At 40.5% G+C, this 22593-nt stretch overlaps 4 protein-coding genes across 9 annotated transcripts in view; 2 read left to right on the top strand and 2 right to left on the bottom strand.

Moving 5' to 3' along the window:
- Positions 1-1487: 1487 nt before the first annotated feature.
- Positions 1488-6383, bottom strand: LOC108067508 (uncharacterized). Its single transcript, XM_017156545.3, has 11 exons — positions 5555-6383; positions 4964-5314; positions 4769-4903; positions 4452-4706; positions 4260-4394; positions 3883-4194; positions 3543-3821; positions 3345-3476; positions 2558-3280; positions 2362-2496; positions 1488-2296 (listed from the first exon to the last, which is right to left on the bottom strand). The coding sequence occupies exons 1-11, from the start codon at positions 6354-6356 to the stop codon at positions 1707-1709; spliced, it is 3849 nt and encodes a 1282-aa protein (XP_017012034.3). The 5' UTR covers positions 6357-6383; the 3' UTR covers positions 1488-1706.
- Positions 6384-7305: 922 nt separating this feature from the next.
- LOC108067504 (uncharacterized) lies at positions 7306-7875 on the top strand. The gene has a single exon (XM_017156541.3). It carries the CDS (start codon positions 7337-7339, stop codon positions 7787-7789), a length of 453 nt encoding a protein of 150 aa, XP_017012030.2. The 5' UTR covers positions 7306-7336; the 3' UTR covers positions 7790-7875.
- A 3687-nt stretch (positions 7876-11562) lies between these two features.
- LOC138913854 (uncharacterized) lies at positions 11563-12020 on the bottom strand. Its single transcript, XM_070218918.1, has 2 exons — positions 11913-12020; positions 11563-11860 (listed from the first exon to the last, which is right to left on the bottom strand). The coding sequence occupies exon 2, from the start codon at positions 11836-11838 to the stop codon at positions 11647-11649; it is 192 nt and encodes a 63-aa protein (XP_070075019.1). The 5' UTR covers positions 11839-11860; positions 11913-12020; the 3' UTR covers positions 11563-11646.
- An 8689-nt stretch (positions 12021-20709) lies between these two features.
- The window catches only part of Fas2 (fasciclin 2), a 74386-nt gene continuing 72502 nt past the window's right edge, over positions 20710-22593 (top strand). For all 6 annotated transcript variants that reach the window (XM_017156554.3, XM_017156551.3, XM_017156552.3 and 3 more), the window contains exon 1: positions 20710-20900. The gene's annotated coding sequence lies outside the window, so the exon portion shown is untranslated. The remainder of the gene's footprint in view (positions 20901-22593) is intronic.

The following is a 22593-nucleotide window of genomic DNA, read 5'->3' as shown; positions in this document are numbered from 1 at the left end:
AGGAGACAGCCACTAGAGACTCTTATTTCAAATATATATATTAGGAAAAGCTGAAAGGTGACCCAAAACTGCACTGTTACAGCCCATAACTCGGCCAATTGGATCCCTAATATCGCATTTGAAAAAGTGTTTACTGCAATTATCTAAGAAGTTATTGATTAATTTATAATACATTTTTCTGATACATATTATTAGGTCTCCGACGAAAGGTGACCTAAAACTGCGCTTCTTATAACTTGACTTGCTGATATCCGATTTAGATTGGATTTGAGTTTCTATTTAATTTTTAAGTCCATAAGTCGAACTTAATTAAAACGTTTCCAAATTCAAGAAAATAAATAATTGACCAATAAATATTAGGAATTTCATTGCTGAATAAAAATAAGACGAAGTTTTGCCGGTTATTTATTCATGACTTTCAGCGGATTTATGGCCCAGCAATCTTTTAAGGTCTTTTAAGTTTGTTAACCACTTTCGGGCAAAAGATTCGGATTTCCCCGAATGGCCATTTCCTTCCTTGGGCCTCCTCAGGTGGCGACAATCATTGGGCTGCCGTCGCTTTGGCAACCCAATTGCGTCCCCGAGGTGTTGCATAATATTTAACACCCGACGACCCACTGATGCTGATGGTTATCATTAGCATCGCCCCTTCTCCTAAAAAGGAAAACTTTTGTCTCAACCCCGTAGGCGGTTTTCTGTTTTATTTTTTTTTGTGAACATTTTATAATTGCTTCAATATTTCGCTCTTCCGCAGTTGTCGTGCTGCGGCAGTGTTTTTTGTGTTTGCCACACGTTTCATAGCCATAACAAATTACTTAGGTCATCAATTATGAGGTGAGACACTCGCACCTCAAGCGCCGACATCGCTCTTGAATGGTTTTGCTACTGTTTTCTCGGTTCTGTGTTCTGTGTTCTGAGTTCTGGATTCTGTTTCTGGTTGTTGCTGATGCTTTTATTGCTTTCATTATGATTTCATGCGGCGTGAGGCACGTTCCGGATGGCTTTTCCCCCCACAGGAAAATTCCCCAATTTCCAACGCTTGACGACCATTTGTCTAACTTCAGATCTTCAGGTATTTTGATGCGGTGCCCGTCTGCGGGTGGCTTTGTTAATAATGTTATCTTTTATTTATAAAGCGTAACTTTTTGTTTTTCGTTTAAACTTTTTTCATGAGCGGTTGGGGTTGAATGTAATTGCTTTCGGTGTATGAATAAAATGGCGTGGATGTAAACGAATAATTGGTAATTGGATGGTTTAGACTGTAAATTGTAGAAATATACTAAATCATTTGTAAATATTAGTTTACCAATATACGAGGATGGAAATGAAATTATTTAAAAAGGAGTGAAAAAATATGCTGCATATTTCAAGGAACTTTGATAACTTTAAACTTATACCATCTTATCTTTCTCTAGTATTTATTATTACTCAATTTAATATTAATCCACCGATCTTTAACCGATTTCAAATAAGCTCTTAAGTTTTCGATTCAATTTCTATATATTTCAAATAAATTAAACAACTTTTGCTTAGAGAGTATAAAAAATAAATAAATGCCCAGGGGCAGTGAAGCTGGCAGTGCCACGCATAACAAGATTGAGTAGCTGTACAGCCGGTGGTTCCGGTTCCGGTTTCGGTTCCGGTTCCGCTGGTTCTCCTGCTTCCGGTGGTTGTGCTCGTTGGTCGGGTGGTGCAAGGTCAGCGTCTTAGGGCTTGTAGGTGTAGGCTCCACCGCAGTTCTTGTAGCACAAATAGCTGGGCCGAGTGCGCCACTTGCGGCAATATCTGCGATAGCAGTTGTTGGGACTGGGCGACGGTGGGCGGTTGGTGGGTGGCTGATCGGTGGGTGGCCTGTTGGTGGGTGGTTGATTGGTAGGAGGCCGGTTGGTGGGTGGCTCATTGGTGGGAGGGTGATTGGTGGGTGGCTGATTGGTGGGAGGCTGGTTGGTGGGAGGCTGATTGGTGGGAGGCTGATTGGTGGGTGGCTGATTCGTGGGTGGTTCGTTTGTGGGTGGCCCATAGGTGGGCGGTTGTTCCGTGGGAGGCTCAGCAGTGGGTGGCTGAACAGTAGGGGGCTGAAGCGTTGGGGGCTGAGCCGTCGGAGGTTGAACCGTCGGGGGTTGAACCGTCGGAGGTGTTTCTGTAGTGGTGGTTGTTGTGGTGGTGGTGCCGCAGTCATTGGCCACAGTGGTGATCAAGTGGCTCAATAGATCCACCACAAGCAGCACACTCAGATCCACATCAACCAACTGAACCACATCGTTGTTATCGCCAATGATCTCAGTATTGGGTCCAGCTAAAGAAAAATAATATATATTTATTAACAAGAGATCGGATAACCTCTAAATGATCTGCACTTACAGTTCAGCTGGTTGCAAACGCCTCCACTTCCGCGGATTATATTGAGAACATCGAGGAAGGCCAACACCCACAGGTCCACGTTGATCAGCTTCACTATGCGATTATTATTGCCGATAACCACCGTCTTGGGACCCTCTGCAAAGTTAACAAATACTCTTTAGTTCAAGGGGTTCTCTCTAAAAAGATGATTACTTACTATTCGCCGAGTTGCCAATCAGTCCAGTGGAACCCAAAAGATTGGTTATGCTGCTCAGGATGGGAATGTCGGCCAGAACGAATCCACTGACATCCACCAACCGAACGAAGTTGTTATTGTCTCCCTTGATCACGGTGTCGGCTCCACTAGTGGCACTGTTTCCAATTACGGAGGAGGAGGAGCCAGAGGAGCCGCCTCCCAAAATGCTGGTAACACCACCGAGAGGGCTGGAGGATCCAGAGCCGCCTCCCAAAATGCTGGTAACTCCGCCCAGGGGACTGGAGGATCCAGAACCGGAAGAACCAGTTACGCCGCCGAGGAGGCCACCAACTGTGTTGGTAACTGTACCAAGAACGGGCTCCACTGCACCCACCACACCACCGAGAACGGGACTTACTGCACCCACAACACCACCGAGAACGGGTCCCACTACCGGAACAACACCGCCAACCACTCCGCCGACAGTTCCAGTCACGGTTCCAAGAACACCGCTAAGAAGGTTATCTGATCCTGATCCTCCAGTGAGACCACTTAATCCACCCAGAGCTCCGGAGGATGGAGAGGAGCTTCCACCGCTAGAAGATCCCCCACTAGATGATCCCCCACTTGAGGACTGACCGCTTAAATTGCTGATGGCCGAAACAGCCGCCAAAACTGGAACATTGGCGTCTACGACCTTGGTGACCTTATTATGACTACCTCTAATGCGAATGTTGGGCTTTTCTAAAAAGTAAAGAGAGAAGAATTAGTACAAGATCAGAATCAGGATCAGAATGAGATTACTTACGATTCAGATTATTGGCAAAGCTCGTTCCGGTTATTTGGCTAAGAACGGGGACATTGGCCAAGGCATCAACGTTGGCATCAACCACTTTGGTAACCTCGTTTTGATCACCCACGATATCAACATTCGGATCAACTAGAAAATAAATTAATTCAACTTAGTAAGAAACTTTCATGGAGTCAAAATAACTAGAGTGCTTACTGTTGGCATTGTTTCCCACTGAGGCTCCTGGGGAGGATCCGTTGGAGGAACCACTCGAAGAACCACTCGATGAACCACTCGAAGAACCACTTGAAGAACCACCTGAAGAACCACTTGAAGAACCACTCGAGGAACCACCTGAAGAACCACTGGAAGAGCCCGTTGTCGTCGAGCCCTGATTAATGATACTAAGAACCGGAGCGGCGAGAGATATTGGCAGTCCAAGATCCAGTAACTTGAAAAGGAAGTTCTTATTGCCGGTAATGGTATCGCCTTTAACTGGAGGTAAGAAATAATAAATATTAGATATGTAATATTAAAAAACCAATTATAAGCTTACCATTCACATTGTTGCCGATTACAGATGAGCTGGAAGAACTGGGAGTGCCAGAGGAAGATGAAGAGCTACCAGAGGAGCCAGTGGATCCCGAACTGGAAGAACCACTCGATCCCGTACTCGTTGAGCCAGAAGATCCCGAACTGGTAGACGGACTCGAGGAAGAAGAGGAACTAGATGGGGAGCTAGACGATGTACTTCCACTTCCGCTGTTTGACCTCGACAAAACAGGAACACTCGCCAAAACTGGAACTCGTGCTCCCACCAGGCGGTTAAAAGTGTTTCCCGTTCCCTTGACAACCACATCAGATCCCTCTGCAAAAGAAAAAAGTAATATAAAAATAAGAATAGAAAAATACCAAGATTATGCCAGTACTCACGATTGAGAACGTTGCCGGTGAAACCATTTCCCTCGAGATCACTTAGAACGGGGGCAAAAGCTCCGACGGGAATATTGGCGTTGATGGCATCATTAATCGTGTTTCCAGTGCCACTTTCCACAACAGAGGGCGCCACTAAAAAAGGAAAAAATTAATAAATCCGTTGATGTGGACAAATTAGAGAGAACTCACAGTTGAAATCGTTACCAGCCCCCGATGAACTTCCCGAAGAGCTAGATCCTGAACTTGGGGAACCAGAAGATCCCGAGCTTGACGAACCAGAAGATCCCGAACTTGGGGAGCCAGATGAACTAGATGGAGTTCCCGAAGAGCTACTTCCAGTGTTGATCCTAGAAATTACCGGCACACTCGCTAAAACGGGAGCTTTGGCACCCAGTAAGCGATTGAAAGTGTTTGCTTGTCCTTCGACCACCACATCAGATCCCTCTGCAAAACAGAAAACGGTATTACTACGAAGGACAAACAATATTGTTAAACGAAACACTCACGATTCAGAACGTTGCCAGTGAATCCATTGCCATCAATCTCACTTAGAATGGGAAGATCAGCTCCGACGGGAATATTGGCATTAATAGCATCATTAACAGTGTTTGCAGTACCAGTCTCTACGACTGAAGGTGCCACTGTAAGTAGAAAAAATCACTTAAATAAACCCGAAATTGGAAAAAATGGAATAAACTTACAATCGAAATCGTTACCCACGGCTCGCTTTGCGGTGGCCACCGACTCTTGGGCCACTTGGGTCTTGGGATCGGTGAGGTCGCCTCCATTCAGGGTATTTAGGGCTGCGGCATTAGCCATTTCGGCGGTTGTGGCGGTCGAGGTGGCAATTGTGCGATCGAGGGCAGTCATCAGACCCATTAGGACCACTTTGTCTACGCCCATGGCCAGCAGGCGGACGATCCAACTTTCGGGGGCGGCGGAGCACAGGCCACTAGTCTTGCCCCCGGCAATGGTGGACAAACTGTCGAGCAGCGATACGGAAAGCATGCTAAAAGCATTCACCTGCAGCAGACTGACGCTGTCGGGACCCACTGAAAGGATAAGGAAATTCGATATAATGGTTATCAGTCCATTAAAAAATGTTACTCGTTAAATTGATATTCACTGCACTCTCGTTAGTTATCACTCGATAATATTACTCGTTAACTGATTCAAATTTCTTCTTACTCGTTACTCGCTACTTAATATTCATTACTCGTTACTGACTCTAATTTCGTAACTCGTTATAAATCACCTCGTTATATTTACTCGTCACTTTTCTGCATACTCACTCTCTCGCAAATTCCGGATGATCTTGTGCGCCTCTCCGCCCGAAGCTCCGCACACCTGCAGCAGTGTATTCAGGATGGCGCTCAGCTCGTTGATGTTGCGTGCCTGCAGGAACTTCAGCACCGTGTTGCGATCGTCCTTGGCCACGCCCACCCGACGGGCGGTACGCAGACCGGAGCCCTCCGTCTGCTGGTGATGATCCTGGTCCTGATCCTTCGACTGGTGGCGCTGACGCGAGTGGGTGCTCTTGATCACCTGGCCCACCTCCTCCTTGGCGCACTCGATGCCATTGAAGAAGCACAGGGCCAAAAAGGACTTGAGGGTCAAGGTTAGGCTATTCCTGTCCTGCGACTGATCGATATCCCGGATGATCCTTCCACACGTGGCATTGTCCCGAGCTCCGATCAGAATGTCAATGATCACATCCATGCCCACCTGCAGGAACACGTTGTTGCCTTTGATGTCCTTGCTCTCCTCGCTGCGCAGCGATTTCATGGTTGACTCCTGGAAGGAAGTCAGCTTGGCGCCACGTGCCTGCATGCTGGCCAAGAGCAGATCGGCCAGATCCTTGGAGGCCAAACGTCCGATATTGGTGACTCGCGACGGCGTTCTCGGTGACGTCGACTCGGTGCTTGTGATCAGCTGATCGGTGGTTCCAGTGCTCGACTCGCTAGTTTGCGTCTCCAGGAGCAGCGAGGCCAATGTGGTCGAGGAAAACTCCAGCGGCGATCGCTTCGTAGGCTTGGCATCGTGGGGCACCAGAAAACAGGTGGAGAGGAGTAGGAACAAATGTAGGCGCCACATCTCTATGCTTCTTGACTTGTCACTAGCTTGACTTGTCGATGATTGATAGATTTCGCCGCCCAGCCGACCGCTTTTATACGACTCCGCACTCCGCACTCGCTTATCGCCATTCAAGCCCAGCGAGATAATCTCACTGGCATGCTGTAAAACGTGCCTCCCCGACATCTAGTTATAGGTATATTTGGTCGATATGCTCGGAGAATTCTTTCAGCATGTTCCGAAGAGATCTGCTTATCTCTTGGCTTTGATGAGTGGGTGCAGTTTTGAGGAAATCTGGTTTAAAGCACTGCGTTCCCCAGATTACGATCGACTTTAGTTTGGAAGTCTTTAAGTTAAGATCGGTTAGCATTTACATTATTCCAATTCATCCTCAAGTCAGTTTGGTCTTCGTTGTAAAATTTGGTTCTATATTATGTATATGATTATATTTATTTATTTAATTTAGAAACGATAAAATTAGCCATTCCTCAAGCACCTAATTATTAATAATTTTGATCATAATTCAACAAAAACACTTAAGATTTCTTTAAAAAATATATATATCTAAAAATCATATTTATCATAGTTATTTTAAAGCATCAAAACTGCCAAGTAACTTTTAGAGATACACCAAATCTTCCAAGTTCTTCTACTCTTCATATTCTTGCGATTTAACCGTGTTTACTATGCGTTCATTCATCGCAGTCTCTTTTCATTCACTCGAAAAGCCACAAAAGCACTGATGATTAATATTAGCAAATATCTTGGGATGCCGCATAGAATGTCACCCACCACAGCTTGAATGTTAGATTAGCCGAGTGACCCAGATGGTCCAAAGTGAAAGAGCTATCGCATTTTTTGGGGTGCGTTGGCACGTAACCACAGCTGGCCAAAAATTTCCGCATGGCGATACCTAATAGTATAAAGGCCGAAAAACAGCCAGAAAATGTGTGCAGTTTAAAGAGCGCTTAGAACTAAAGTGAACTCGAAGTTCGAACTAAATGGCAGCCCTGAAACTTATAATCATTTTCCTGATGGCAAGTGCTGGTTTTTTGCGAGTTTCCGAGGCACAAACCTTTACCGCCGAGGATCGCAGCTCCATACAGAAGTTTATGGATTCTTTGTTGAATTTTTTGGAACTGGAAATAAGTAATGCGACAACCACAACTGCCCCTTCGAATGACACTAGTTTGGAGACCACTTCCCTGGCGCCTGGAAACTCCACTGAGGTGACAACCGAGGTTTCGCAATCTTCAACCAACTCCACATCAAGCGTTTCGGACAGCTCCACTTCCGCATCCACATCCACTTCCACATCCACATCCAATTCCACAACAGCTAATACAAATACTACCCTATCGACCACCACTGCCAAGCCCACAACCATTAGAACCAGGATTTGCTTTAAGCGTTTCTGTTATAAGTTCAGCAACGACAAGGGCTACATAGTGTAGATGGAATAAAAATATGAAATATGGTCTAGTTCATCAGTAGCTAACCCCAAAATCACTCTTATATTAAAAAACAATCCAAAATAAAATCAATTTGTGATAATGATGAATTCATAAACCCTTCGGGCATTGTTTCACCTTTGGAGCTTACCAGAAAATATATGTAATTCAAAAAAGGAGCATTGTTGTTTGGCCTGTAAGTCAAAATGCCCGGGGAGATTGGAAAAATATTTACGTTCATGTACTTGTCCGTACATACAGTACATATAGGTATGTATGGCCATAAAGAAAATGTTTCGCATTTCTGTTCAAAAGTTGAAGTCTCTTTTCGGGCCCCAGAGGCCTTAACAAATTATTTCAATTAAAAGTTTTCGAGCAAAGCACTTAATGCCAACACAAGTTGGGCGTTTATGTGCGCAAATCTTAATTGTGCCAAAAATACAAGCTATAAATTTGTATCTCAACCAGTATATATACATATATTTATCCGTCTGTCTGTCTGTCTGTCTGGCGGGTGGAAAAGGCCAACTTAAACTGACAGCGAAAGCCTATTGGCAGGAGCTTTGTGGCTTTCCATTGAGTCGTAAACAAATGAAATTTAATTCGTGCAAAGATTTACTGAATTTGTTGCGCAAACAGAAACAGTTGAATGTGAATGATGTCAACGATGCGCCGCAGCATCGACAGGGGAATTCCCCATTTTCCCATTCAATGATTTAATTCTGCATCTGAATCTACAGTTTTTGTTTCTGCTTCTATTTCCAGTGGTCATAATTGGCAAATGAAAGGAAGCCGCAAATATGCTTGACTGTTGCGTGCTTGATTTTCTAATCAAATGGCCGAAATAATCTCCAATACGATATCAATGGGAAGTCCAACAAAAAAAGAAAGGGGTAAAGGAACACAAAGACAAGACAGTTTGGCAATCGGACGCTTATCATTCCTGGAAAATCGAACATGACTTAGTGGTACATTTGTAAGCAAAACTGGAAGGAGAGAAATACTTTTCAATACGCTTTTGGGTTTGAATTATTTAGAATATTTTATTAACATTTTGGTAAATATTGGTTTGTATTCTATTATGGATTTTATTTAATTGAACCTAAAAAAGTAATTTATTTAAATATTTATAACACATTAAATGACAAATTTTAAATAATTTGTAGAAATATGTAAGCGTATACAGAGAAGTAATATAGTAGAATTTGATTGGCTTCCACTTGGTGACCCTAAAAAGTGCTGATATATTAATTGATTTGTCCATAGCTTTGGGGGTCTGTCTGTCTGTGTGTATGTGTGGGCGAGGTGTCTGCGTGTGTGTGGCTGTGGGTTTTTCCTTCGGCTATCCTGTGAACTTTGTTGTTGGCTTCATCGCGCCACGTGCCAGTGTCATTTAATTACTGACTATATTGTTATTATTATTTACCCCCCTATATATATATTTATATATGCGTGTCAACAACTTAACGAAGTTATCACACACAGAGCGCGAGTGGTAGGGAGAGGGGAGATGGTGGGAAAGAGATGGGGAGGCACACGCTCACCATGGCAGCGGATTAAGCGACCGCCGCGTGAAGCACTTTAAATTAGTTTCGTTGCATAAACAAGAAGCAACAGCCTCTGCCAAAAGTGCTGGCAACTAGGACAATTTATATATATTATTTAAATTTATAAAATTGCTGGAAATTTTGAATATTTTTGTACAGATTATATTGTTAAATTCTAAAAAAGTTATTTTCTTAAATTGATTCAAGTTATTATTATTTCTTAGTATTGGAATATTCTTAATTTATTTTAAAAATTATTAACCTTACTTAAAGTCATTTATTGGCATTTCACTGTAACTTAGAAGATCCTTCTTGGATTTTTCTTATGCTTTACTACTTTTTCCAAGAGCTCTACGATTTTTGAACTGACTTTTCAACATTTTTAACTATTTCTAGCTACTTTTCATAAGCATCGACATCACTGCTGGTGGGTGAACTAAGGGTTGGGCTAGCGGGCGGTATTTGTGCACATATAGACGGGATGGCTGGACGGATGGAGACGCCTGTCCGCAGCTTTAAAGACAATCCACGCGATGAGCTTATCAACCATCAGCCATCAACCACCATTCCCATTTTCATTCCCGTTTCCATTCCCATTTCCACCCACAGCCCACTGGATTTTGTTTGTTTGTGTCAGTTTCTAGGCGAAAAAACATATCCAATTACAATTTAATTAAGCTGATTTGAATGCGGCTGTGTCACGTTAGTTAAAAGCAAACACCACGAATGCAAACGGAAACAGATGGAGGCGATATTGCAGATGGAACTACAAACTATAAATGGAAACCAAACGAAAGCGAATATCTAAATGGAATCTGTTTGTCTTTTTGTTGCCTGCTTTCGAGCTGCTGCCGAGAATACTGTATAGAGAAGAATACTTTTGGGCATTTACGATTTAATTTTTTTTTAATTTAATTAATTAATTAATATTGATTTGCACTTTTAAAATATAATACATTAATAATTATTGTAAAAACAGTTTGACATGCTTGGTCTAGCGCAGCATGGAACTAAAATTGTTAAAAATCTTTTACAATATTTAAAAATATTTTATTTTTATTTTACTATCAGCCTTTTAAATTAGATACAATTTTTTAAATTCAATCAAGTTCATTATTGCATTTAAATAGCGCCATCCCTCATTCTCGTTTATTGATTTGCATCTATAACGGTCACCAATTTCCCCCTTTAAACTTCGTTGAATTCTCATTCTCGGGATCTTCCCCATGGGCTCTCCCCCTTTTTCGAAGGGGTTGCCACGCGCTGCGGCGACACTTGACCCACCGAGTGACCCTCGTGATTATCGATGAAAGTGTTGTTCTGGCTTGCAATTTCACAGGCTGAGCACGCTCCACGTTGACCCACTCCAGGGCGAAGCATTCGGCTCCTTTGTTCCACGAGGGGTTGGCATTGGGGTTACCATTGGGGTGGACAATAGTGGTGACTGTACTTGCAATTTCGTCAGTCTCAAGTCACTCGCTCTCGAGACAGTTTGCTTTTCTGGTCTAGGGCACTGACAATGGTCCACTTCACAAAGGGAACACCCTCCCAAAGAGTTGCGTAATGAGCAGCCAGGGAAATGTTATGTACATGGCAAGAAACAATAAATAATATGTATTCCGTTTTATAAATAAACGGAAAGTGCCGCAGAAATAGCAACGTTTTTCCTATTTCTTAAACTTTTTTAGATTAGACTAAATAATAAAATAAAAAAAAATAATTAAAAAAAATATTATAAATATTAGAAAATTTCCTAATTAAACTTTACTTGCTAAATAATACAAATCCCATAATTTTGTATTTTTTTACTGTGCATAGGCCTTAAACGGCGAAAAAGCGAGAAGACCATCGAAAGACTTAGGCGAAAAACCCAATTCCAAGGGGGCACGATTAAAAATGAATGCTAATCGCATTAGGGCAATAAGGCGATGATGCAATAACCATGTAGCAAGTGCATTTCTCGATCGGGCCCGAGGATATACGGGAATATTTTAGGGGCGGGGTGGCGGATTACAAGCTGCCAATCCACTTGCCACATGGTTCATTGTTCGAGGGTTGCCGTGCTTCCCTTTTTTGTACGTACTCATTTCCCTTTGTTTTATTCCTTTTTCGCCCATTGTCCCGAACACGTTTCTGGGTGAAACCTAATCCGCTTAGAGCACAAGTGAGCGATGAGCTCAGGGACAATAAACGATCCCGAAAACAGATCATGACGGATGACGACAGGACACAATATGCTACAGAACTTTATTGGACGACATTGGCTGATAGCCAGCCAAATTTAGGAAATTCTTGACGTCCATGGTAGCACAATTACTCCTCGTCGCTGCTCCCTTCCGAAGAACTTGAGTTCCCATCGTAGGGTTCCTCGAATGCGATGTCTTCAAATATCGATTCCTCCACTTCGCCCACGAAAATCAGTTCAACGTCTTGCATCAGGCGGGCGACCTCTAGATACACATCAAACCCATCATCGGGAAAGATATCCCTTGCTTCCTTCTGCATCTTCTTGTGGTCAGCAGTTCACCTTCAATTAATTTTTAATATTTTGCAAATTAAAAATTGCCTTGGCTGCTTACAAACTTGAAAAGAAATTAAATTTCGTGCGATTCGTTCCGCTGGAAAAGTGAAATTAATTGACGTAAGTGAGTTTGGCAGGCTCCTTATTTTGACAGCAGAGAACATTGTCAACTTGATGATTATTAATATTTTTAAAGAATATTTTACAAATTTGTTGGGAGCCCTAAAATATTTATAAGGTATTCTTAATGTTTTATGGCAGCTGTAAATGTATTTTATGCATAACACATAAAAACAAACTTTTTAATATAAATAGAACTAATAAATCTACAAGTTTAAAATATAGATATTATTATTACTATAATTATTAGACTAGTACTTTCGAGAGTGCTAAAAATAAACTTGCGGTTTAGGATTTAAGCTACAAAATATAAACTTTATAATGTTTAGTATAAAATGTACATATACTACAGAGTTCAGATTTTATATTATTTAGTGTTAATACCATACTATAGTGTTACTTTTAAAATACTTATTTTAATTAGAGATGTGCATTAAAAGTAAACAAAATAAAAATCATTATCCTATAATCCCATCCTTTAGCGTCCCTAAAAAGTAAACAAAATGAAAATCATTATCCTATAATCCCATCCTTTAGCGTCCCTAAAAAGGTAGATTAAGATGACTAAACTGCTTGACTTCGATCATTTGTTGGGTTTCTGGTCGCCCCATTTGAATATATCTGTCGATATCCGATTATCGGAAGCGGAAGAGCCCAATTCAAACAAAGCCGCGTCTGGTTTTCAGTTCCTGGCTTTGGTTTTCGATTTTGGTTCTGGTTCTGGTTGCCTGGACTTGGATTCCTCGTCGCCGCTGCCCGTGGATTTCCGCCTGCAATGTGTGGTGTTGGCAAATATGAGCCCGACGTGATGTGCAACTGCGTCTTACATAATCACTCGGCGCACGGCGGCCTTTGTTTCGCCTTTGTTGGTTTTATGGCCGCCGCGGACACAAAGGAAAAGCCGACGAAACCAAACCCCGAAAAACGAAAAACCAAAAACGGGAAAGAAAAAAAGTAAAATACCCGTAGACAAAGCGTCGAAGAAATTCGCTAGAAAATGCCACGCGGTAATGACAAATATTGACATTTCCTGAACGTTCTACCCGGATCTCCAATCCCAAAACCCAAAACCCAAAACCGAAACCTTAAACCGAATTTCGAAATAAAGGCCACGCTTTCATCGATAATAGAACAGCGCGCAGAACTCCCCGCCTAGATTAGCGGTTGGAAATTGGATGGTTGGAAATAATGGTAACGCAGGTTCCTATGGTTCCCCAAAAGCGATCCGATTACTTTCACACGGTTCTTGTTCTCATTTTACGGCACGGATCTCTGGTTTCCGAAAACTTGCACTGGTAATTCTTGGTCAGATAGCAGCAACTAGCCGAGATAATAAAACTATGCTGGTACTTTCCGCTGATGGGCAGTAAAGTAAACAATTAGCTATGATCTAATTAAAACTGCCCAATTAATTGACCATTAGAAATTTAAGACTAAACGAGTCTGCAGGCGATTTTTGATATTTCTGGGAACGATTTTCAGTCGGGGCTGGAATAAATAACTATTTATACCTTAAATATAATTTAAAATTTATTGGATTTTTTTACAAAACCTCTTTAACATTTAGCCATGAGTTTGATGGGGGAAAATTCCTCAGAGCTGACGCTCTCATGCCACATAAACCTTGAATTTACCATTGTCCTGCCGCCCAAGGAGTAAAAAGAGATGAAAGCCCATCCCATTGACCACAACAAAGCATCCTTCAGAGACAACCAGACGAAGCGACGCCTTAGCCGACCGAAAGCTAATAATTATGGCTCAAAAAAAGCCAAAGCCGCAGACGATATTTTCATACCCTGTAACTCAAGGGGTAAATCTGTCTATAAGGAATAAGATCTGTTACATTTTTAAAAATAAACTGTGGAAAAATTTGAGTTAATTTAAATTAATACTATGTTATACAAAATCTTCAAAACAAAAATCAAATTTATATTTTTAATTTAAGCATTTGTACACGCTGAGTATCCTGGATTCTTTCCCATTTTTTTCTGCGATGAGCAGGACTCAGTAATGCGTTAAATGGCAACGCATTATCCACACATTTCTCGCACGGGTGCGAAGCCCTAAATTTGCACAGCTCCCGGAAATGTTGGCATGGGAATTATTTTGTTACATTTTTTTCTCCGTTCGCATACCGCCTATGGGTATATGGGTATATACATGACAATATATATATGTGCTATAGCTTCAAAGTAACATTGTTGGACCACCGCACCACATGCAGACATACTTTGTGTTTGACCACATGGCATAATGAGTGCCCAGCCAAAGGACAAAGGAGCCGAACAGCCGAAGGACTCGCAGCTCGGCATTCGAAACGCAGGACTCTGGTCTCAGGTGCGGGCGTACGGCAGGATGTCTGTGGTCAGGATACGCGCCGATTGCCCTCCCATTTCACCTGAGTAGGTGTAAAATTCGAATGTTATTCCCCTCCTCAACTTGCCCGCTGTACTGAGAAAAATAATCGTTCAATTGGGAATACCACAGGCTGGATAATTGCCCAGAATCGGTTTTTTGATTGATTGCCTAGGAAATCGTAAGAGTGTGGTTGGTCGAGCAATAGAACTGAGTCAACGTCTTTGGTAAATAAAAGAATATATATTTGGAAAAATCCATGTATAGAAAAGGATACCTAAGACGATTTTAGTAAAGGACATTAAACAATAAAATTAAGAAATAGAAAATAAATAATTTTTTGGAAGCCTAAAAAAACAAAATTACAATTTATACCAATTAAATGATAAGAATGGTAAAAAATTTGATTTAATATTTACCAAAAAAAAATAATATAAGCTCAAAATATAAAACCAATAGGTAGAAAATAATCATAAAATTAAAATTTTTACCCATTTATTGATATAATATAATATGATATAAACTTATTTATTAGACCAAAAGATAATTCAAGCTTAAAATGTTGTTCCTTTTTAAGTAGATTTTGTCAAAGGGAAATTTACTAATTTTTTTGTGGGGAAAGGAACACTAAACTAAAGAGGATATGTGGATGATGGGGAGCACGCGACATGGCGACTGAGAAACAAAAAACCAGGAGACTGGCAGTGGGAATGGGCCGCATGGTCTTTGTTTTGTATTGTTTTGTTTTGTTTGTTTGGTCCTTTGGTGGCGTCTCGGATGTCCTGCTCACATTGCAGGCGAAACGAAAGTCTGTCCGGATTAGCGGACATATCCGGGGTCCTTATTTGCCCTCGAAAGTTAATTAAGGGTTTCACAATCTATCCGGAAAATGTCAACGCGACGAGGGAAAGTGAAATTGGGTCTCACCGTGCATTGAACCGCAAATGAGTTTCAGAGTTTGCGGGTTCCAGACTCACCTATTTGGTACATAGAGCACATACATATATGTCCACCACCCGCGGCGTCGGGATCATAATTAGCTGCGGCCGACGCTAATTGTCCTTGCCACACCCCTCTGGCCATTGTTGCCCGAATTGCCGGGTTTCGAATTCGTGCCCCCTGCTTTTGGCCTGTTTTGAATGCACAATTTCGAGGCATTAGGCCGACGACGTTCTGGCTCAGATTGACGGTCGCCAGGTGATTTCAGGAGCACTTTTCACCATTTGCCCGCAAAATTGCTGGGGGAGAAATTCAGCAAAATTCAGCGGTGGCTGTTCGTTTACGCCCCCAAAACCGAATAGAGCAATTATAATGTTCAGAATTTATTAGGATATTTATTTTATACCTCTTAAACAGAGATATAAATATTTTTGTAAATTTTTACAGATTTTCACAATGATAAAAAATACGATAATAATACGATACGATTAGATTTCTTCGCATAAACTCTAGCATTTCCGTTTTTAACATTTGTTTCTTTTATTTATATTGGTTATTGTAACTGCCCTTCCGCTTGATTTTAAAAGTCACTCTTGTTTTGTGTATACCCACCCTTTTGTCCACTGACCACCAACTAAATGAATATTTTCTCAACCCTCTTTTTCTTGAAAAACTGTAAAATACCCGAGAAAAGTTCGTTCAATTAAATCAAATCGTAAGAGACGCAACAGGAAATGAAATGGTCGCAATTACCGTTACCCAATGGTGACCCCGATCCTGTCCATCCTGTCCATTTTGCACCCCCTCCCCCATCCCCTCTTACATTTTCTTCACACACACACCCACTAGCAATAATTTTTGGCAATTTAATTGAAAACCGAAAATGGCAAGGGGACGAAATGTTTTTAAAACAAAGGGGCGGGTTATATCACCCTGAAATATTTCAGGGGGTCGGGGGATGGGACAAATAGGAATATCTGGGCACGCGTGCGCAACAAAAGGGGACAAATGGTCACAGTCACGCGCCAAGAGCTAAAAGGTCAACAAACAAATAAACAATCCACAGTCCGAGGTCCGAGCAAAATAGAAATAAAACTCGGCTTGGGGGGTGCTGACAAAATAAGGGTCGACTGTGCGAAATCGAATACCTAGCATAGTTTTTCGGATTTGGATTTTTGCGGTTGCTTCGGACGGAAGTTGGGTATTTCGGAAAGGAGGGGAGTTCAGCTCATTAAAGGTCAACTGTGAAAATATTTCATGTCCATTTATTGTCCGGATGGTTTAATGAGACTATTTTCCAAGGACCAAAGAGGCCTCATTAACTTGTTTTTGGTTCGGAGCTCAAGGGTTATGTGGGGTCCATTTAATGGTATAATAATAACAGAAGGGTTCTTTGGGCCCACTCGACTAGTTGAAAGGGGTTTCCATGGACATTTTGGCCATGGATACTCAATAGCTCATTTGCGGCAGACCAGTGCTTAAAGATAATAGACTCTTGAAAAAAACAACAGGAAATTCATCATGAAATAAAATGATACATACCTTGGCAAGTAATATCTTAATTAATAACACTATGCAGCATCAAAAATTAACCTCGATGAATGCTATATTTTTGGATTCGTTACGAATTCCCAAGTTAAACTGCGTTTTCCAAAGAGTTCCCCGACGCAAGGATTCTTAGCAAAAGGACCTCAAAGTTGGAAAAATGCTGAAATTGGCCAACTTTGCGGAGCTCTCAGAGGCAAATGGATGCATGGCTTGGTTCGAAGTTAAAGTTTTTTAAAAGATACACCATTTATCTTTCAAACCCCATACATAAAATAATTTTAGGATTTTTTTTAAGGCAGAAATAAATTCCAAAAAACATAGTCAAAAAACTGAAAAACATACTGCTGCGGTCTAAATAGTAGCAGTGTCGCCGCCTTGTGTTTTTAAAAGTTTGATGTTGTAATTTTTTCTTATCCAATTAGTCTAATAGTAAAATTATAATCAATACAATATTACCAGGAAAAGATCAATTACAACAACAAACTTTTAAATACACAGGGCGGCAACACTACTACCATTTTGACCGCAGCTGTATACTTTTATGTTTTTTGACTATGTTTTTTAGAATTTGTTTCTGCCTTAAAAAAAATCTTAAAAATTTTTTAAGTATGGGGTTTAAAAGATAAAGGGTGTATCTTTTAAAAAACTTTAACATCGAATCAAACCATGCATCCATTTGCCTCTGAGAGCTCCGCAAAGTTGGCCAATTTCAGCATTTTTCGAACTTTGAGGTCCTTTTGCTAAGAATCCTTGCGTCGGGGAACTCTTTGGAAAACGCAGTTTAACTTGGGAATTCGTAACGAATCCAAAAATATAGCATCCATCGAGGTAAATTTAAAAAGCACCAAAAATGCTGCACAGTGTAATTAATAGCATATATTTCACCAGAAAAAAATCGAACAATATCCTGAAGAAGACAACCATCTCAATCTCAGCTAACTTTAAGGTATAAATCCATTAAATTTCCTTTCTTTCCTTTCGGACTTTGATTTGTGCCGTCAGAGTCCTGGCAAATGAACTCATAAGGCGAATGCTTAAATATCAATTAATTATTGTGCATCCAACGTTGGCACCTACGTTCATATACATACGTTAGTGCAACAGTACACTTCTCAAATGTATCTGTATCTGAGTTCTGTTCTGTGTGCTGTGCTTTGTGCGTTCGATTCGGAAACCATAATTCATCATTTCGCCCTCTGAATGCCTGTCGTTTCTCTGCACTAATGATTCTCGTCTAAAGTTTCTGGCCAAGATGCGGATTGAGTTTTCGGTTTTCGGTGCGGACAAAACCTGTCAGAAATTCTGGCAGAGGCAGCTCCACGGATCTAATTGCTTATAGAGTTATTAGCCATTTTCTAATGATTTCGATTTCGGGCTGCGGTTACCGTCATTTGAGAACATATTCTTGATGCACCACCAAAATGCAGGTGTTCACCAGAGAAGAAACTAAAACGAACTCGATCCGGGCTACAAATTGGAACAGAATTGCCGAGATCGCTGGAGATTAATTCGAAGACCACCCATATAAAAATGTACATCCCACAGGGCTCCTAAATCGACGTCTTCATTTGTCTGGCCAAAGCCATCAAAACAGGTAGCAGATCATCGGATTCGGATTCGGATATCGGGGTCACAGGTCAGGCGAAACCATTTCAAGTGGGCTCGATCAACTCGTCTTATTCCCATAATTGTTAAATAATTGCAGTGCTCGAGGGGAAGTCGTTCTTTATAAAGGCCTTAGAGGAATCTAAGTAAATTTATTATTATTTTGTTAGTTCTGAGAGGTTTTTTCACTATTAATAATAAAAGGTATTTTATAAATATTTATTTTCTAGACTATAAAGATTTTTAAAATTCGTAAAAAAATAGTATATTAAATTTTACAAATAATTCATATATTTTAGTGTTGCAATCAATTCTTTGTGAATTTGGTTACTGCAACTTTCACATCACCAGCCGATGGGTCAAAGGTCGGACGCATTAGCAAATTAAGCATGAAGAACGATTGTCACCACATTTCCCACAGTTCACAGTCAACCGTCCACAGTCCGCCGATCAATTCAATTTCCATCTGTGGAAAATTCGGAAAATTCGTGCGGCAGTGCGGCGGAAAAATGGAAATAAAATTAACGCACTTCAAATCGGGCGAATCGGTCGAATCGGCGGAATCGGCGGAATCGGGTTTTTGTGGGTGGCAGAACGCAGGGCAATAAATAAAGCGCAGCGAAAGTGCGACATCAACGACAAAATAACAATCCTATAAATCACTTATTGGCGATTTGAGGGGAAGAGGGGGGTTTGTCGGCGGTATATAGATATATGGATATCCCTCTGTATCTGTATCTGTATGGGGTGATAAATTGCTCCGTCACACACACGACACACGAAAACAAAACAACAATGATAACTGCAGAATACATCGCATTGGCATCTATGCATCTGTCAGATACGCAATTTCATTTAGTAAATTGCACAGAACGCATTCAAACGTAACTGCGATTTTGTTGTTCTTTTTTGTTTCCACTTAACCGGCAAAATCGCACCCCTCGTCCCGATTTTTCCACGGTTTTGAAACTGCGAAAGTGGGCGGAGGTTAATTGACAGCGCGGCAATTAAACAGAAAAAGCAAAGAAGTTTTGTTCGAACTCGAATCGAATCTAAATGTTGCATGGGCAACAAGTGGCTGTTGCCGTCGCCGAAAAGTTGCCAGCCGGAAAATCCGTTCGCTTTTTCTCACAGATTTTCCCAGGAAGTAAAAAGAATTCCTGAAAAATAAGACATTTGTACAAAAAAAAAAATATGGACATTTTCAGGATGTCGGACGTGACAGTTTTGCATATATTTTGTATTTTTGCTCTATAGCTCACTTCTTCTTCGAGTCCATAATTCACTTATTTTATTTATTTCTAAAACCTGGCTGGCTACAATTTTTTTTGTTATCTAAATTATAATCCAACATTTCCACATTAGCGTATCTGAACTTCAATTCGTTCTCTTCTTGATAACAAAATTTGCGTAATTTATATACCCATACTAAACCTTTTTTTCTGTGCCCCCGAATAAAGTAGTTACATTTTTAATGCTCCGTTCTAAACGTTTTTTACAAGCCCCTCCGAAGATTGGGCAACAAAAACGTGTCAAAAACTCGACACCAGTCACTCGTAAAAGTGACGAAATGCGGCTTAAGTGCCGCCGCCCAGTTTCTCCGCCCCATCGTCATTTGACCTTGCTGACACACGAGAAGAAAAGAGTTGAGTTCTTCGTCGTCTAACGGTAGACGCTGTCCATCTCTTTCCCTCTGCACTGAAAATATATTTTATTTACATGTGCATTGCCACACATACTTTGTGGATTATTTCATTATGACTTTGGGTTTAATTGAATCAAACTTTTTAAATGTGGTTAACTGTTATCTCTTTTTTAGTTTTATAGATAAATACACTCTAAAACACATTCACAAAAATACAAAATGTTGTGTGTTTAGGCTAGCTCTTATAATAAATAAATTATCCAAATGAATATATGCATTTTCTGGATGTCGGACGTGACAGTTTTTTTACTTCAACTTTATAACATAAAATAAAAAGTACAAAATATATACTCGTCACGTCCGACATCCTAAAAATGCCCATATTACTTATTAAAAATACTCATAATCATAATTGTATATTTTTAAAGGAACTTATATCTTATATCTTTTATAATTTTAGCTTTTAAAATTCTGATTGAAAATATTTTTTTACATATTTACACATAAAAAAGCTGTTATGTTGCATCAAAATTGCTGGATGTTGCGCGCAACATGTTGAAATACCAAAAGATGTTGCAGGGTTGTTTCAGTATTTTTGTATTTGCAGTATTTTGTATCTTGTATCTGGCTCTGGCGTCGCGTCGCGTTCAGTTACGTTTCGACGGCCAACGCGTCGAGTTGCAACTTTTCCGCCTGAAAAATAAAAATAGCCACTGGATTGGAAGACAGAACTCAGTTCTCCCACTCTCTCGCGCTCTCTTCACTGTCTGTGTTAACGGTCGTGGCGCGTCGCGTGCGTGTGTGTTAGTGTGCCAGTTAAACAATGAGAAATTGGTAATAATAAATAATAATAATAGCGAATGCTTATCGCACGCAAAACTTGTATAGAACACGGGAAATGGAAAATGAATGGAAAACTAAAAACATACCAAGACAGCTCCCTAAAAACCAAAAATAAACTGGCGGCATTCTTGAACACTATTTTTTTTCTAAACTTTTTTTTAGCGTGTGACAAAAAAATACAAAGATATTCCTCTCTCGCTACCGCTCTCTGTTGTTTTTGTTTAAGATTCCAATGAGTCACGTGCAAAAGTTATTCCGTTTTCAATGAACAAACTCCATGAAAAGAGTCCATGAAAACCCTTTGAAAACTCCCTCTAAAATCGAGTTGGAAAAGTGCATATAACGTATCATAAAATAAAAAACATCACCTGAAGAGCAAGAGAAGTTAAAATGAAAAACAGGTTTTTGGGCCCGCTTCGCTGCCAACAGTGAGCGCTGGAAATTGACTCACACTTGCAGTGCAGCTGGGAAAAAATGAGAAAAAAATATAAACATAAATGAGAAAAACCTGGCCACAACTAACCCGATATGTTAACAAAAAAAAAAGGGGAAAAAGGCCACAGCAAAAGACCCTGAAATTTCAAAACCCAAATATCCCTTTGTCTGCCAAAATCGCCTTTTTGTTTTGTACCAAAACTAAAGTTAATTTCGTTTGCTGCGGCTTCTGACAAAAGTTCTCTAACGTGATTAAAAATATTTGTTTAAACTGTTAACAAGCCAGGCTAAAGTCAAAGTTGGAGAATTCATTTCTTCCACTGGCGCCGTGCTTATTCCAAAAGTTCTTAAGCCTCACTTCTGGCAGTTTCATAACTAAAGTTTTAAAAAGATACAAGTTGGCAGTTGTGCTTTCATTAATTTCTTTATTGGGTTGTCTCAAATTTGACAAAGTAACATTTAAATACGGACTACAAAAAATGTTTTAAAGTTTTTGAAGAAGTTTTTTTTTTCATGTTATTATTAATTTTGAGCCATCTTATCCAATCAACCGAAAATGTAATTAAAAATGTTCGCTCCCAGTCGAAAGTCAAAATCAAATCATTTGACATCAGCATTAATAATTCACGAATATCAAGTGGAAAACTTCTAAACTTTTGCGCAACTTGAACAGATTCCCAAAAATTCTCCCGCCATCATTTCGGCATTTTGGCGTACTTCCGCTGCGGTACTTCCCCCTTTTAGCCAAGTTTCCCATTATAATTAGCGTTTTCGAAACTTTATGAATATTTTAAGACTGCTTCCCTAGTATTTTGTTAGGATGTCTCAATTTGCCAAAAGCGAGACAAAAGGAGCGCTGGTGTAACAAATTCTAAACAAATTCCCAGGAATATTTCGCGTGCCGCAGACACACATACGGGGCTTTCTTTTCTGGTAAAAAAGTCAAGGCCTGCCCTAAATATCGATTACCCAGTAACTATAATAACCGTAAGACAAATGAGGGGGCGGTGGGAAAATCGCGCTGTGGGAAGTGGGCGGGATTAGTGGCAAGACAAGCTCGCCAAGAAGCAGCTACAGTTTTCCGTCGCTCGTATGCTAATTCTTTGAAAATACGATTATGACATTAACTTAAAATTTGACTCTTTTGACTAGATTTTTTTTGTATAAGTAGTACACCTATATGAGCTATATATTTTAAATTTAAAGGGGGTTTATATTACCCTAATTATTAGTCATTATTTCAAAGTCA

This window comes from Drosophila takahashii, chromosome X (genome assembly GCF_030179915.1).
Source record: "Drosophila takahashii strain IR98-3 E-12201 chromosome X, DtakHiC1v2, whole genome shotgun sequence".
In the NCBI taxonomy this organism is placed as follows: Eukaryota; Metazoa; Arthropoda; class Insecta; order Diptera; family Drosophilidae; genus Drosophila; species Drosophila takahashii.
Note: the sequence above shows the minus strand (reverse complement) of the source record. Positions and strands in the feature narration are given on the sequence as shown.

Bases quoted from the DNA above. Each gene is read 5' to 3' on its own strand.
- LOC108067504 (XM_017156541.3), top strand. From the start codon at position 7,337: ATGGCAGCCCTGAAACTTATAATCATTTTCCTGATGGCAAGTGCTGGT.
- LOC138913854 (XM_070218918.1), bottom strand. From the start codon at position 11,838: ATGCAGAAGGAAGCAAGGGATATCTTTCCCGATGATGGGTTTGATGTG.
- LOC108067508 (XM_017156545.3), bottom strand. From the start codon at position 6,356: ATGTGGCGCCTACATTTGTTCCTACTCCTCTCCACCTGTTTTCTGGTG. The intron at 5,315-5,554 runs GTGAGTATGCAG...TTATCCTTTCAG, and splicing joins CATCCGGAATTTGCGAGAGA to TGGGTCCCGACAGCGTCAGT. The intron at 2,297-2,361 runs GTAAGTGCAGAT...ATTTTTCTTTAG, and splicing joins CGTTTGCAACCAGCTGAACT to CTGGACCCAATACTGAGATC.